This window comes from Fringilla coelebs (assembly GCF_963513975.1).
Source record: "Fringilla coelebs genome assembly, chromosome: Z".
Classification (NCBI taxonomy): domain Eukaryota; kingdom Metazoa; phylum Chordata; class Aves; order Passeriformes; family Fringillidae; genus Fringilla; species Fringilla coelebs.
The window spans coordinates 22,650,237-22,665,492 of NC_140031.1; the positions used below are offsets into that span (position 1 = coordinate 22,650,237).

The following is a 15,256-nucleotide window of genomic DNA, read 5'->3' on the forward strand; positions in this document are numbered from 1 at the left end:
TTCCTTCCCCAGCTGTTCTGCTTTGCTCTAGCACAGGTTCTTACCCCCTTCCTGTTGTCTGTTCCACAGGTAGCTCGTTGCTGCTTTTGCTGTGTACCTGACGGAGATGGTAATTATGTTTTCTCTGCACAATTTACCATATTTGTGGCTTGTGGACCAAAGCCGAGAGAGTAAGGAGTGTGGATGGAGAGCTGCTTGTCCGCTCATTCAGTGGAGTACTGAATGCAAACTGAAGCCGATGAAGTGCTCCAAGTTAGGCTACAGAGAGTAGCAAGAGATGTCACAACACCATTGCAAAAATACTAGCAATACTAGGCTAGTTAATAATTCTTTAAAGTACATTTCATTCCTGCAATATACAAAGAGTAATCTCTGGTTTTGGCATGCCTGTGAGTGTAACTGGCTGCTGGACTTTTGGCTCAGCAGCTCTGCAAGGGCTGCAGTTGAGGAGTGAGATAGGAAGGGAGTGTCCTATTTGCAGACCTGGTACAATCAGGATTATCAGCTTGGATTTGCCAGAAAATATTGCACAGGAGAACAATTTAAATGTTCTCAATGCTCAACATTACTCAGTAAACCAGGAAGCTGTTACAAGGCAGGATTTCAGTTTTAGTCCAGGTTTTCACTCGGGATTTAGGCCCATGCCCTGCAGATGAGAAAATGTTCAAGTGTTACTCTGTATCAATCACACTTTCCCAAATCACACCATATTTTGTTTTGCTGTGTTCTCTGTGAAGCCAGCTGCTGCTGTTTTCAGTTCTCATTACATTTGCAAAACTTTCTTGTTTCCTGTTTCTTACAGCTGATGCTGAAGACCATGTTGAAAAAAGGGGAGGCCAGACTGTGGTTTATGATGAGAAGAAGGGCACAGTGTACAGTTATGCCTACTTCCACTTTGTTTTCTTCCTGGCTTCTCTCTATGTGATGATGACAGTAACTCATTGGTTCCAGTAAGTGTATTTCTTTAATGTGTTTCTTTAATTCTGACAAATTAACGTCTCTCTGTGCTGGGAGGGAAGATGTGAACGGGAAGTTCTGCTGTGTGGGTGTTTCCAGTCCTTATGGTAGAAGTTTGAAGAGATGTTACAAGTCTTTCTTGGGCATTCTTGAGCAAGATCTTGCTCTATAAAGGGCTGCTCTCCCTTGCTTCCTTCATGGTTTAACCTAGTTAAAGTCTTTTGTGTCATTCTATTTTTTTTTTCTCCCTTAACAGTTATGAAAGTGCTCAGATTGAAAAATTCTTCACTGGAACCTGGTCTATCTTCTGGATTAAGATGGTCTCCTGTTGGGTTTGTGTCTGTCTGTACTTATGGACTCTTATTGCTCCACTCTGTTGCCCAACCAGAGAGTTCTCAGTGTGAACAATCTAAAGGTCATTTTAAATTTTTCTCGTTTTGGTTTTTTTTTCTTTTGTTTTGGAATGAGGAAACACCAATTACCCACTTATCATAATGTACCAGTTATTACCTTTTTAGTCAGACTAAACAAGTGATTGAAGACTTTTTTTACCATTTTTTATTTTCATGAACAAGCATTGCCTAAGGGAACAAATCTGTTTTGAAACTTTACAATGCTTATGTGTGGTGTGTAGAATACACAGCTGTTGCATAAACTGGAATAAGTGAAATACTCTTCAAATAACTGACAATCTTTCTCTGGGTTCATTGACAGGAAAAGAAAAACTCATGGTGCAGATGGTATCTTCTTACTTCCCAGGAATATTTGGTATCTTCCAGCAAATATGCATTAATTCCTTTTATACTCTTTCATTAATTGTTTCTTTTACAGTTTGCAGTGATGATTTGGACTGCTGTTTTGTACAGCATATAATTCTTGTAAGTAGTATCCAGATAATTCTTTTTCCAAAATCATATCTAAATACTTCTGTAGAAATAAGAGAATATATAAAATTTGACTGCCAAAGCATCTACTAAAAATTTTTTATCTAAGTATTAAATATATTAAGTTATTTTATACCTAGATTGAGAAAGGAATGTACCGATGATAGTAAAGTATTTATTCTATGATTACTTTAAAGGCGCTTGGATATTTTATGGAATTCAGATTTAGCCCAGTTAATAACTGAAGAGGAGTTCTACACACAATTCCTCAAACTGAATTTTGTCCAATTTTGCTTTGCCAGGTCACTCAAAAATTGAGTGTACTGCATGGGGATGTAATATAAGGTACATTCTTCATTTACATTGTTTGCTTTTGAGAAAATGATAGTTAAGGGAGCACTGCCCTTTGCTGTTAAATTTAAAAGTGGGGTGCTCATTTGCTTCTCTCCCCCGCTGTTTCAGCTTGTCTCTAAAAGTCTCCCAGGCCTTCAGTTGGGTTTCCATGACTAGTTTTATAATATTTTAGATGCATTGATGGTCAGAAAAGGACTATAGTGTGTCATCATCTTTTCTGCTTGTGTGTTGGTTGGAAAGTATTTTCTCTAACTGCTATATTTTTATACTCCTCTGTTGATATTACTTTAGCTGTTGGGATGGGAGTTAGCCAGCCAATGTATTAATGGAGACAGAAATCCTCTTGTAGATCTCCTATTCCAAACACTGGAGTAAGCAGTCAGAAAAGCAGAACCAGAAGACACAAATACAACAAGCAGCTGCCTTAGCACAAATGACTTGATGATATTAAACACTACCTTGTCACCTTTTTTTAAATTAATTTAAACAACAGCTTAAATTAATTAATTTTTAAAATTAATTTAAACAACAGATGGTAAAACAACGGCTCAAATGCCCTGAATGCTGAAAAAGGTTGAAACCCCATATTTATCTGCATTCTGGTGGGATGAATTTATGACTGGAGCTAGTCCTGGTGGTTTTTGTCTTCTCTCACCCAACATGTGTATTCACACACATGTACAGTGTAAAATATCAACCAATTAGCAGCTCTCTTTTTTAAAAAAAAATATGATTGAGCCTTAAATCTTTATCTACTGCTTTCTGCAAGTCAAAGAAAAGCACAATGGGTTGGCCAAAAGATGTGCATGCCTTAGTTGTTCTGTTGTAATAATTAATGGCTAATACCCACCTGGTGAGTAATCTTAACATATTGGATCTTGATTCTCGTCTTGTTTTCATTGCCATTTTTAGCTGCCTTGTTATTATGGTATCCCAGGGCTTCTGATCTGTTTGGAGCTTTCTAGGGATGTGATTTTCCCCACTCTGTGCACTGTTACCTGAAACAAAATCTTCAGGTCTGCAGTCCTGTCTACTTATGGCACCTATCTCAGTGATTAGAGCCTCAAAATAATACATTCTGAGATCTAAGGGAAGGAGGAGTCTGTCCAGCAGTGACTGCCTTTGTGTTCTTCTTGTTTGCACCAAGAGTTTAAAATAGCAGTTGAAGCTGGGCTTTGACACTGAGTTAGAAGAGCAACAAAGAGCTCTGGACAGAGAGGCAGGTTATTCTCTTTCCCTTTGCTTCTGCTGGGATATTCTGATCCTGCCAAGACTTCTGCTAGCATGGGGACCTTCAGAACATTTCTGCCAGCACTTAGAGTCTCATTACGCAGATACTTCTGCAGCTGAAGTAGGCCTTCATTAATGCTTTTTCAATCCAGAAGCATTTATCTGTCCAATCTCTAAGGTGAGAGCTTGTGGGCTGTGCCACAATGACTCACAGTTGTCCCACCTAACTCTCAGCAGCAATTCTGACAAACCGTTTTGATCCAGTGCTGTAGCTGTGTGCTGCAACTGAAATAGTCCTGGCTCATGCCTTGCCTGATCCTAAGAGGCATGCAAGCTTTGCCTTCAAGTGCCATGTATGTTGTACTATGAGAAAGCAGGCTTGGTTGGGGTTTGTTTGTTTATTTGCTACGTTTTTTTAATTTTTCTTTCCTAAATTAGCCATGGTTTTTGTAACAGAACAATCAGGGAAAGGAGCTCTATGGAGGAAGGCACACACTATGCCAAGTTATAGGGCAGGGAAAGGTTTCTGTTGTCTGGCTCCCATAGCAGGCATCCCAGTCACAAATGTGGATGATTGTAATACTGATCTTAGTCCTTGGATGTTCTTGTTTATGGAAACACTTATTTTATCTAGTATTTGCATCAGGGCTTTCTGCACCTCCTTGTGCTGGTTTGTTTACAGTCTGTGTTTAGGGAAATAGGTTTTGCACAAAAGAAACAAGGCAGTAAAAAGAAAGTCCACAGTGAGGCATGAGTCCATTCTTCTTACACAGTACTCACCTCACTGAGCTTCTCCTTCATCCTTCCCTACTACTAACTATTGACCTTAAGCATGTAGATCTGCAGGTATACACAGAGGGGTAATAGGGCAGTGCCTGTTTACACAGTTTTGCCTACTTTGAGCAAATGTCTGGGGGGAAACCCCCAAAAATAAATAACTTTGAGGGCCTGTATGTCCATGGTGCCCCAGATCCAGCCATGGGCTCCCAGGCCTTACTAAGGAATCAGCAACTGGTAGCGCTTGGGTGTGCAAAGACTCTAGTTCCTCACCAAGACAAGGCTTCCTGCTGGCCAGGCAAATGTTACAGCCTTAGTGTTTGCTGTAAAATCTGTACTGTGAACTTCCATGTGCAACTACGTAATAAAATCCTCGGCTCAGGTCAAGGAATCAAATTCCCAGCCCATAGATTCCAAACAGTTCATGCAAATGGGCTTTAAAAAAAAACTTGTTAAGAAGTGCCTTCATACCTACTGCTGTGATAACTATTAATATTCAGGCGGCACTAGAACTGGAAAACCTGGACTGAGCCTGTGACTGGGTGACGCTGCCTTGTAGCTTACACCAGTGTGTACAAGGCAAAATCAGACCCTGAGTGCACATGGAAGACCAAACAATCTGTGCTTGACAAACCTTTGGGGATAAGACTGCTTCAGGTATTACTGTGCAGTGGAAAATTAAGTGGGAAAACTCACAAGTAGCCTGATGCTTTTGTAAATAAATATTTTATTTTTTTTTACATTTAAGCTGTAAGCAGTTAACTTTCTCTCCCCATACCTGAAAGTGCAGGTGACTGTCTGCTGAGGCAGTTCAAGGCACAGTGCCTATCCTGCCTTGTACCATGTTTGCTCATTGAATTTGTTCCCAGACGTAAGCAGTGCAGCACTTCTGGCTCCTAGTGGTTTTGGCTGTGTGAAGTGAGAAAGCTTACAAAGACAGCAAGACCAGAGAACATGTCCTGTACTAAATTTCCTCTATTTAAATTTGAACTAATGCTATCTTTAGTAGACTTTTGGAGGAACAGACAGTGTTGACAGAAGTCCTGCTGGGAAGGTGAAACAATTTTATTGGCTTTTTTCCTACTTTGTCAAATTTGCCGTCGTAAAGTTTATATGGGACTTCACTGCTGCACCATTATCTGAGGCTGGAACAATTTTACTTTTCTTCGTGAAGGCAACCAAGAGCTGCAGTCATGACCGGTTCTTGTTTGGGGTAAAATAAGTGAGACAGACTCAGAGAGCAAGTGTCTGAATCCAAGTAACTGGACTAACAAATGAGATGATAAAACTTTACTAGGGATGTGCGTAAAGCAGATGGGTATGCTCATTTGCTGTTCCTCATATAGCTCCTCAGAGTGTGCAGGCAGCCCTTGCAGCTGAGCTCCACTGCACTCGCACATCGAAGGTATTGCATGTTTGTGATACTCTCAGCTTTCTCCTTCGAGCATTTCCATGAGGTTCAAACAGCTTGTGCATACCCAGCTAATGTGGTAAATCCTGCCTGGGTTGGGCTGCTTTCCTCTGAAATGCAGAATTCAGTGTTGCTAGTGTATGTGTGGTCCAGAGAGAGGGTTTGTCCCCTCACAGAATCATAAACAGTGCATGTCTATTTATTTATTTATTTTGTGTTTTGGCACCTTTTTACAAGTCTATAAGCGCTTTGAGATTATAAATTATGCATGTGTAATAGCTTTGTCAGCTACTGCTGCAGCCATTTCTGGGCAAGAACATTGCTGTTAGCGAAGCAACCATTGCACCTGTGAAAAAGCTGGTTTTTAACAGTTCTTTGGTTTTGGAATGATGGCATGAGGAAAATTTGGGTGCTTAAGATAGTGCTGCTTGAACTTTGGCTAGCAGTCCACAGTATCATGGGCATCTCCGAACAGATCAGCAACAGAGTAATCCATTGACTGTTCTTAAACTGCACTGTAAAGATTTTATAAACTGCTAGGCTTTTCTCGTAAGTTGATGAAGCAAAATACCACAAGACCATACCCTTGTGGCTAGATGAGTTGAGATTATCCACAGCTAAAATTTTGCTCTTGTTTTCCTTCTGGGCTTTAGAAGCTATGTCTTTTGTTTGGAGGCTGTATCTCCTCGTTTTACTTGCCTTTTTCTCCTTGGATTTGCTTTTTAAAGGCACTGTAAACCTCCTTCATTCCCAGACAACCTGCTGCCTGTCAAATGGGATGTCATTGGTGCTAGAAACTAGCAAAGACCTCTTTGCCAAGTCTTACTGATCCTTTCCTTTTCATAGCAGGACAGCCTGCAGCATTGAAGCAGAGTCAAGGATCATAGTTTACTACACGGATCAGTTTTTCTTTGTGACAGCTGCTTCTTTGTTTTCCAAAGTGGCCTACAAGTTCTTGTGGGAGGGAAACACATAATGAACACCATGACATTTTACTTGTGTTTTTAGTTTTGTAAACAGTAGTTAAAATTCAGTGTTTCACATGGCTGTACAAGTGAATGCCAGGGGTCAAGTGCTTAGAAAGCTTTAGCTTTTTTTACTCGGAACATGATACATAGCTTGGGAACTGGTGTGTCTCTGCATTTTCTACATCCTCATGGCAGAGTGCCCAAATGCCTCAGGATGGGGATGTAGACACGCTGTACAGAGTTTGAAGCAGCAACTTTGAGAGACTGGCATGCTGACTGCTTTCTAATGCCCAAGGAAATTCTATAGGTTTCAAGCAGGCCTTAAATCCCATTTGTTCAGGGGTTTTTATCAGATCTGGATTTGATTCCTTCCACACCTGTTCAATAATGTAGTTTTTAAAAAGTTAGAATTTATTTCAGATATAAGCCACGTTGGCTTCCCAGCTACCTGCCAGTCCCTGATAGTTCCCAGTGTGTAGCATACAGACATTTTCACAGACTTGTTCAGAGCCACATTCATCAGCTTTGAAACCACTCCAGCAGCCTAAAGCTTCCAGGGCTTTTGCTCACCAGAGCTGCAGGGTGCAGCGCTGCAGCCATGCTTTTGCCAAAGAAGCCTCAGCATGAAGCCAAGAAGAAAGTGCAAAGCCAAGAATTTTGCAAAACTAAGGGGAAGTAATGGATCATTGGACATGCCATAGCTTTAGTTTTCCTCTTACTGATACAAGTCCGGGTGCTTAGATGTCCTTTGGACATCCATACAAACTTAAAGTGCGGTGAGTTAACTTCCAGATAAAATCATTCTACTTGTAATATACAAGCTGAGAAAAGATTTACTAGGAACATATGGGTTCAGTGTCTGCTTTTTGTTCACCACTGATGTGTGGTGTTCAGTCTCATATATGCCATGTTCAAAAACTGGATGCAAAATAGTCGTCAAAATACAAACACATTTTCTTAATGGTGAGGGGATTTTAATTAGTCTTTTTAAGGTTCTTAATATCTCAAGGGAACTTTTTGGTGTGTATGTGTGGTTTTATTTTATTAAGCTGTAGCCCAGTGAAGTGGAAGTTTGCTAGTTTATTTAACCTTTTTTGCAAATGTTGTGGTCTTTAGTAACTGTAACAGTTTGACTTTTAAGGATTGGTAAAGACTCCAGAATTGTAAGATCTTACTTGTAAAATAGTCAACAGCTTTGCCTTTTTAGCATGTTAATGGTTTTTATGGACACTTCCTTTTGTATACTGAGTGAATGTATTGTTTTAGATTTAATGTTTAATGGACCAATAAAATTTTTCTTACATTTGAAATTAATTATTGTGATACATTAGATTTTCAAAATAGCTCATTCTAGAAGAAACTTATGAAATAATCTAAATATATGAGCTGTGCAGTTACTGAGCCAGTAAAAGTAAATTGGTTGATCTTTTAGTTTCACTAAATTTTAATGTTGTTTAACAAAAAAATGCTGCTATGTGGAATTTAGAGGCCTTCAATGTCCATGTTGTGTCTGTATTTCTCTGATGTGTGATACTGGATGATGGCAGACTGCACAGATTTGTCTGTGGCATCTGTTCTGTACAATCCAGCTCCCTGAGATGTGTAAGATACCTTTGCAGCGCAAACAAAATATCTTCAAGACTGATGTAGCACTGAAGCACTGCGCAGCTGTTTGAGATGCAGATCTCTGATTTTCTTTCTTTCTTTTTCCTCGTCACTCGCCTAGATGGTGTGGTGGGCAACTGTTGAACTTGACGTGCAGAGATCCACACCAGGAGCAGTGCCTTGTCTTCAGGGGTGGTAGTTCCTTCCCTCTCACCATTTGTGTCCTGTTTCAGCATGTGCCAGCTGCAGGCTGCCTCCTGGTACTGGTGGCACCTGTGCCAGAGAGCTGACCAGACCCACACCAGGACACAGTTCCCTGTGGTTTTGAGAAACTGCTGACCAAGCTTCCAGCAGTGGCTGTTATTCCCTGGGCAGCTCCTGGTGTGAGAGAGCTCTGCTGCCTGGAGCTGGGAGGATGTGTGTTTGGGCCTAGGAGGGAGGCAGAGGCAGGTTTCAAGGAGTGGCACGGTGAAGTGCCTGTGCTCCACAGCCTCCCACCAGCCTGCCCACCACTGCCCTCACCCAGCGCTGCAGCATCCCGGCAGGATGTTCCCTCCTCGCAATTCCAGCTAGATGGCCCTTCAGGAAACAGAAACACTTGAAGTGTGTTTGCCATGGTGTTTGCAGCACACAGGAAAGAGTTAACCTTTGTTGAGAGGGTGGATCCTGGAGCAGAAACTGCAGGACTGTCAACTCCAAAGTAGTTACAGCTGCTGCTCCAGCTGAGTGCAGCCCTGCTGTGCAGGCAGTGGGGTCAAGAGTGAGATACATGTTCAGTTTTAAAGATGTGGGATTGCAGCATCTTCAGTTGCCAGAGGCCACACATGGAGCTATGTCTGAGTTGCACAACAGTCCAGAAAGGGGTTGTGGTGCTAGAGAAGCTTGTTTAAACACTTTTAAACAGGGACTGCACAATATCTGATGAGAATGTAAGAGACAGAAGGTTTCCCAAGCCCAGACTATGATCTTCTTGGGACAAATGTTTGCTAGCAGCTGGCTTCACTCTTGAGCTTATAGGCTGCCCAGCATTTGGTGTATCAATGTAACAGACACAGTGAGCTCCACCGTCCCATCAGAAGGTTCCAACATCACCTTCTGAAATGAAAGTTCTCACTGTCTGACTTGTGACTTTTATCTGTGGCTGTCAGCACTGCAGGCCCGAAGGTTTTCTGTCAGGGGTGGTTAGAGACTCACAGCTTCACACAGTTACCTTTGGCAACAGCATGAGAGCCAGAGCCTGTATCTCACCTTCCAGCCTCCAGTGGTCATGGACTGGAAGAGAGCCTGGAAACAGGCAAGCTCCATGGTGGTAAGCCAGCTGATAAGGCAAAGGGCCAGGCTGCTCCCTCCCAGCCACTGTAGCAGGAGGAGACCGAGGCTGAGCAGAGTTTTGGAGCCTGGCAAGGATTTGAATGCCAAGTGCAGTGATGTTTTCTGATGGAGCTGGTGTGTGCTGCCCATGCTGCAGACAGGTCAGGGTGGGCCAGGCCTGTTGCCTCCACTGTGAGGAGACCACTCATGCAAAGTGTGAGCACTGCTAACCCATGCACAAGTGCTCACTCGTGCAAAGTGTGAGCACTGCTAACCCATGCACAAGTGCTCACTCGTGCAAAGTGTGAGCACTGCTGACCCGTGCACAAGTGCTCACTTGTGCAAAGTGTGAGCACGGCAGGCCCCACGTGTCCTGCAGTGGTGGCATGGGTTAGCATAGCCTTCTGCCCAGGCTGTGCCCACACCATTCTGAGAGGATTTCTGCCTGGAGAAGGGGCTGTTCCTGGTGAAATGCAAATGTTTGATAAGGAAGATGTAAATTTGTTTTACAATGTGTGTTCTCCTTCATAAATGAACAGTACTGCAGTTACAGCCCACGCTCAGCTAGAAGACGACATTTTTTGTCATCTATTAAGCATCATTTGACAATGCCCTCTGTGTTGCTCCAGAGTAAATAGCCTTTCAGTCCTCAGACATCTGGTGAGTGGTTGGGTTTAGTGATGCCAAGGGGAAAGGAGGACTGAAACTGGAGGACCATTCATCATGAAACACTGAACCAAAGGAATGCTTTGGCATTGTGCTTTTTGTAGTGGGACTCTGGGGTCCTCATGGGACAGTTCCTAGGGCCACCCTACTTCCAGAAACTTTGGCAATAATGGAGGAGCCCATGGGAAAATTCTGCCAGTAGTCGAAGTTTCTGATAGCTTCTAATATCCTTAAGGGTATTTTTATTGCACTGAGAACAAAAAATGTGGTTTTGTTGTTTGGTGCTCTCACCTGATAATTTAACTCGGCATTCCCCCTGTATGATTGTGCTCGGAAAGAGCTAAGACTGTTCATTTTCCCAAGGTTACTTCTGATTTTAAAACTCTCACTATATTCCTTCCCCCTCCCTCCAGACTGAAGTGCCATTTCCAACTGTCCTTTTAAAAGTTAACATCCTACAGTTATTTTAAAAGTATATCGTTATTTTAAAAGTAGTTATCCTATCTATTCAACAGTCCTTGGAGCTTGTCCTCTCTCCTTTCCTAGCCCCATTTTGAAAGACAGTGTAGTAAAAATGCACACTGTATTAACACCTTTCTGCACTTCAAATTAGAGAGTGCATTGTGATGCAGTTTCTTTTGGCTGTTTTCGGTCCTTTCCTAATGGTTACTAGTGTTTAATGCAATGTTTTGGGGTTATCATTTGGTGGCTTCTTTGCATAGTACTGCACTATCTGCCTAGAGAGCTTGGCTGTGTTGACAGGCAAAGCCTGGCTTTGTGTATGTGAAAGTTGGGATTGTTTTATCTGGGTGATTCTGCATTTATTATCTCTGCAGTCTCTTTGTTTGTTTGTATAAGTCACATGCAGTCATAAGATGTGGCTACAATGCTGTGCTGTCAGCTTTTTTGCTTTTCCACGATGTGGAAGTTTGACTCACAATTTTTGGGAGTGGGAGGTCTAATACATTGCTTAAGAGGAGGTCTGCCAAAGGTAACAGTCTCCAAAGGCCTTAAAATGTCCTAAAGGAGATACAACCTATTCCTAGGAGGACTGGAAAGGTACTACATGGCTCGGCCAAACAGCTCCAAACCACTTCATTACCAGATGCAACCTGTTGTTTATAGCACATTCAAGGTGGAGAAAATTCCACTTTCTTCCCAACCTATTTAATACTGAATCCAAAAAAGCAATAGATTCAAACTTTCCTTGAGTGTATTTTAAGCAAGTTGTTACTCCATTTACATGCTGCTCTCTAGATTTTAGGGCAAGTTTGAAAAGATGTGAGGCCCAAGTGTATTTAGTCTCCTTTTTATTTTCACTTTTTTACAAAAAAAAATGTCTGACATAGTCTCATCAATGAGAACAAAGCTGCGGTGTGCATTCTGACAACAAAAATCATATAAGAATTTAAAATATATTGTTTTACTGTTTGCAATAGCAATGTTAGTTTGCTTTTACTTTTTAAATATCCCCAACACCAAATTGCTGCGCTTGAAATTCTTGAAAGTCCTCTGGGATGGTGTCTGAAAACAGGAAAACATGCAGAAGTTTAGTCTCTTCTGACAAAATTAAGGACCACTTAAATTACCCACTTACTCTGTTTTTAGGTAACATGCTTCTCTTTTGTTTCCACATTAAGAATGAGCAGGGAATATTTTCAGTTTTATCTGTATACCGCTGAGAAACACAAAGAGGCTAACAAGACAGTGAGTGCTACAGTGCCAGTCCACAAAGGAGTATGTCAATCTTCAAATTACATATGTCTGAAGACTTTGTGGCTAGCACTCTTGAATTTTTATCAATAAACACTGACCAGAAAGGCAAGAGACATGCTTGTCTTGCTTTGCATGCCAGACACATTTGTAGCGTCAGCATCTCTATTTCTCATGTATCCTAATTCAACTTCCCTGTGATGGTTTCCCTGGCCACAAAAAGGGACAAAAAGCATTAACCCCAGGACCAACAGCAACTGGCATAAAGACTTGAGACTTGGACAAGGGAGCTGGAGATGGATCAATGTCATAACAGCAGCTACAGTTCTGTTTAAAGCATTAATCTACCTTTGCCAGATCCCAAAACATTTTATCTGGAGAGCAACAGAGCAGCCACAGAGTTAAAGCTGCAGCCAGCAATGGAGCTGCAGCAACAAAGCTCAACCGCACGACCTCAACTTCACTCTGATTATTTCCACCCTGATGCAGTAGAGGTAGTTCTAAACTCAAAAAAAGGGCATTATATAAACACACAGTATGTAGGAAAAGGGGGTTAGTCCTTTGCTTTTTGCTGAGCACCTTTAAAAGGCTTGAAAGGAATTTCAAGTCTTTTCTGCACAATGTAGGAACTTCTCTGATAGAAAACAGAGATACTGTTGGACTTCAGAGTTCTTTTGAGTGGGTTTCATTGACTGTAGCTCCTGCAGCAATGCCACTTGCCTGCTCACTGCCATGTAAGTGTGACTCAGTGACAGCTTTGATACATGCTTTCTGGGAAACTACAATACAGTTGAAAATACAAAGTAATTTTTTATTTGTAAGCACTACGGTCTAGAAGTTCCTTGTTTAACTATGACCTCCAAGAGCCAGCCTGAGTGTACTAAGTGTCCAAGTGCCAGAGTCCATCAGTATAACATGCCACAGAGTGGCCATGGCCCCTGCAGTCTTGGACTGCGCTTCTCAGATCCACAGAAAGCAGGCAAGGAAACTTGGCTGGCAGTTTATTTTCCAAAGATGGGGTATGGATGCTGAGAGGAAGAGGGGCAGCCCCTTCAGTTCAAATTACCTGAACTGCTGCTGGGACAGAAATACTCTGAAATGATTAGATTCTGTGTGAGTGACTGAAGTTTGAGTTACTTTGTATAGTGGATGATCAGGGCTAAGCTAAAAGGCTCTTGCCTTGAGAGAACTGAGCCAGCATGCTCCCACAAAATCAAGAGCATTCCTACGTGGGAGGAAAGGCATCTTATGATCTTGTCCCCCCACGCACAGGGCCAGCCAGCAAGTACACAAGTGACAGTGATGCCTGATGCCTGAGCTCACTGGCTCTCCAGGTGTATTTCACCATGTATTCAGGCTCAAGGCATCTACACACATTAAACCATCAGTGTATTTATTGTGTGTGTACAGCTCTCAGTTGGTTTTATGTAACATTCCTAATTCTCTGATGACAGCTGTGCCCCTTAGTGGCACATTCTCTGTAGCAGAGTGACTGCTCTGGGAGGAGCAGCTGTGAGGTGTTAGTTCCTGTCTGGCTGGGCTGTAGTGTGCTGCTGGTGTCAGGGGAGGTATTTTACAGCTGTGAATAACTTGTAAAAGAAGGGCAAAGGAAAGAATGCTAAATGGCTTAATGCAGCAGCTGTACTACTGGTTCTTCATTGTCACTTGCTAGTTGTTAGCTAAAATGGCCTAAGAGCAACATTACCATTGCAGCGATATTTCAGGTTGGACCAAATAATGTTTTCCTGAGAGAAGCAGAAAACTCCAAGCCGTCCTCCACGCATCGTGGTGTCTATAGTTACACCAGAGTCTGCCACTAGGTCAGAGCCTTCATAAAATCTTGCCCTTAATGAAAGCAAATAGAAGCTCTATTAGGTCTTTTCTAAGGCTGCAACATTCCTGAAAGTAATGTTGTTATCCATGGAAACTCTATTCTTGGGCATGCTATCCCTCCCATCCAACCCAGGGGGAAAAAGCAGTTAAGATAGCTCTTGTGTAGACTGGGAACTGGAGCAGTGCTGCATGCTGGCAAGAGCCAGACAAGGGAGGGTTTTTTGAGGGGTTTCTACATATCCTAAAAAAGCTTTGGAATGTTTTTTTTTCCTGTAGTCAGCCCACCTGAACTCTTTAGCTCTTGAACTGTTCCACAGTCAATAGTGATAGAAGAACCACTGTAGATCAGCTGAAGAAGGATAGATGGATATTGTCTTGCATAGTTTGAAGCTGAACTTTTTTTTTTGTAATAGGAAAAGTTTCAGACAAACCACTGGGATCTTAAACTTGTCTGTGAGATTTCTTTAAAAATGTGAATATGATTAACTCCAGGAACTGTTTTGCTGATCTAGCACCTTGTTAGAAAACACATCAGCAAATTCCCAAATAGCCCTGTGCAAGCTGCCCCCACCAGCTTCCCAGTGTGGTCTGTACTGAGGGCTTGAGCAGGACCACACTGGAGCCAGCTGGGCTGTTTGTTGCAGCACATCAAGTCCTCAGCCTATGGGGATACAGGGTAAATGAACTAGAGGACAATGAGCCTGGAGAGCCCTGTTCTGGATGAGGATACTGCTGATACATTTCTGCATACAAGAGAAGAGCAAACAGTGAAATGAATGAAAGTTCCTGTGTCTTTTCATAAAATAAAGAAAAAAGCCCAAATCCCGGTATGTTTCTGATTTTATTTACTGATTTGCTGAAGCAGTTCAAAAGTATCTGTACAATGAATAGAATTTGTAGTCTTGCAAATTTCCATGGGAGAGGCTGGCTCAAGTGACTTCCTTAAAGCCTCGGGAGCCCTTTGCTAGACACACAGTGGTCTGTGGCATCTGCCCTAACCAGACCACAGCAAGAGTAGACAGAGAGCTGACAGAGGCTCGCTTTAGGCCTGGCTGCCTTTAGTTTTAAAGGATACTGTGACACAGACTGTGCTACCTTTCGCAGTTACAGGGAGCATTACTTAGGCTGGTTGGAGAGGCTGCAGCCACAGGAGATGTTTGCTCATGCAGCAGCTTCACTAACTTCTTGGTCTAAATGTAAATTGCCACTTGAGATCAATTCACTACTGCGCTGTGGCTGGGGCACAGTAATTGATGGTATAAATGTTCCTAATCCATTTTAGTGTAAAAGTCAATCATGCTCACTCCAATTGCCACTGAGGATGATGCTCTGCACTAGAAAAGTGGAATAATTACACCATCAAGTTACTGCATCTCAACTGCAGGTAGGTGATTTTCTTGAAGAAAAGCTGACTTACCCATATTTCTGTTCTATTATAAGGTTGAAAGACCTGAGCCGATCATGCTGGGGCAGTTAGTTTTTTGCATTTTAACATCAGCCTTGATGTACAAGTATAATTCCTGCTGATTTCTCTGCTGGATGTTGCA

At 42.2% G+C, this 15,256-nt stretch overlaps 2 protein-coding genes across 2 annotated transcripts in view; one reads left to right on the forward strand and one right to left on the reverse strand.

Annotated features, from left to right (window-relative positions):
- Positions 1–2,566, forward strand: part of SERINC5 (serine incorporator 5) — a 35,262-nt gene extending 32,696 nt beyond the window's left edge. Inside the window, exons 10-12 of the mRNA XM_084225021.1 lie at positions 70–109; positions 803–950; positions 1,214–2,566. Coding sequence (XP_084081147.1) covers positions 70–109; positions 803–950; positions 1,214–1,361 — 336 coding nt within the window. The 3' untranslated portion in view covers positions 1,362–2,566. The remainder of the gene's footprint in view (positions 1–69; positions 110–802; positions 951–1,213) is intronic.
- Positions 2,567–11,545: 8,979 nt separating this feature from the next.
- THBS4 (thrombospondin 4) overlaps positions 11,546–15,256 on the reverse strand; it is a 39,268-nt gene continuing 35,557 nt past the window's right edge. The window contains exons 21-22 of the mRNA XM_084225097.1: positions 13,582–13,721; positions 11,546–11,687 (exon numbers count right to left, since the gene is read on the reverse strand). Of these exons, the coding sequence (XP_084081223.1) occupies positions 11,626–11,687; positions 13,582–13,721 (202 nt within the window). The 3' untranslated portion in view covers positions 11,546–11,625. The remainder of the gene's footprint in view (positions 11,688–13,581; positions 13,722–15,256) is intronic.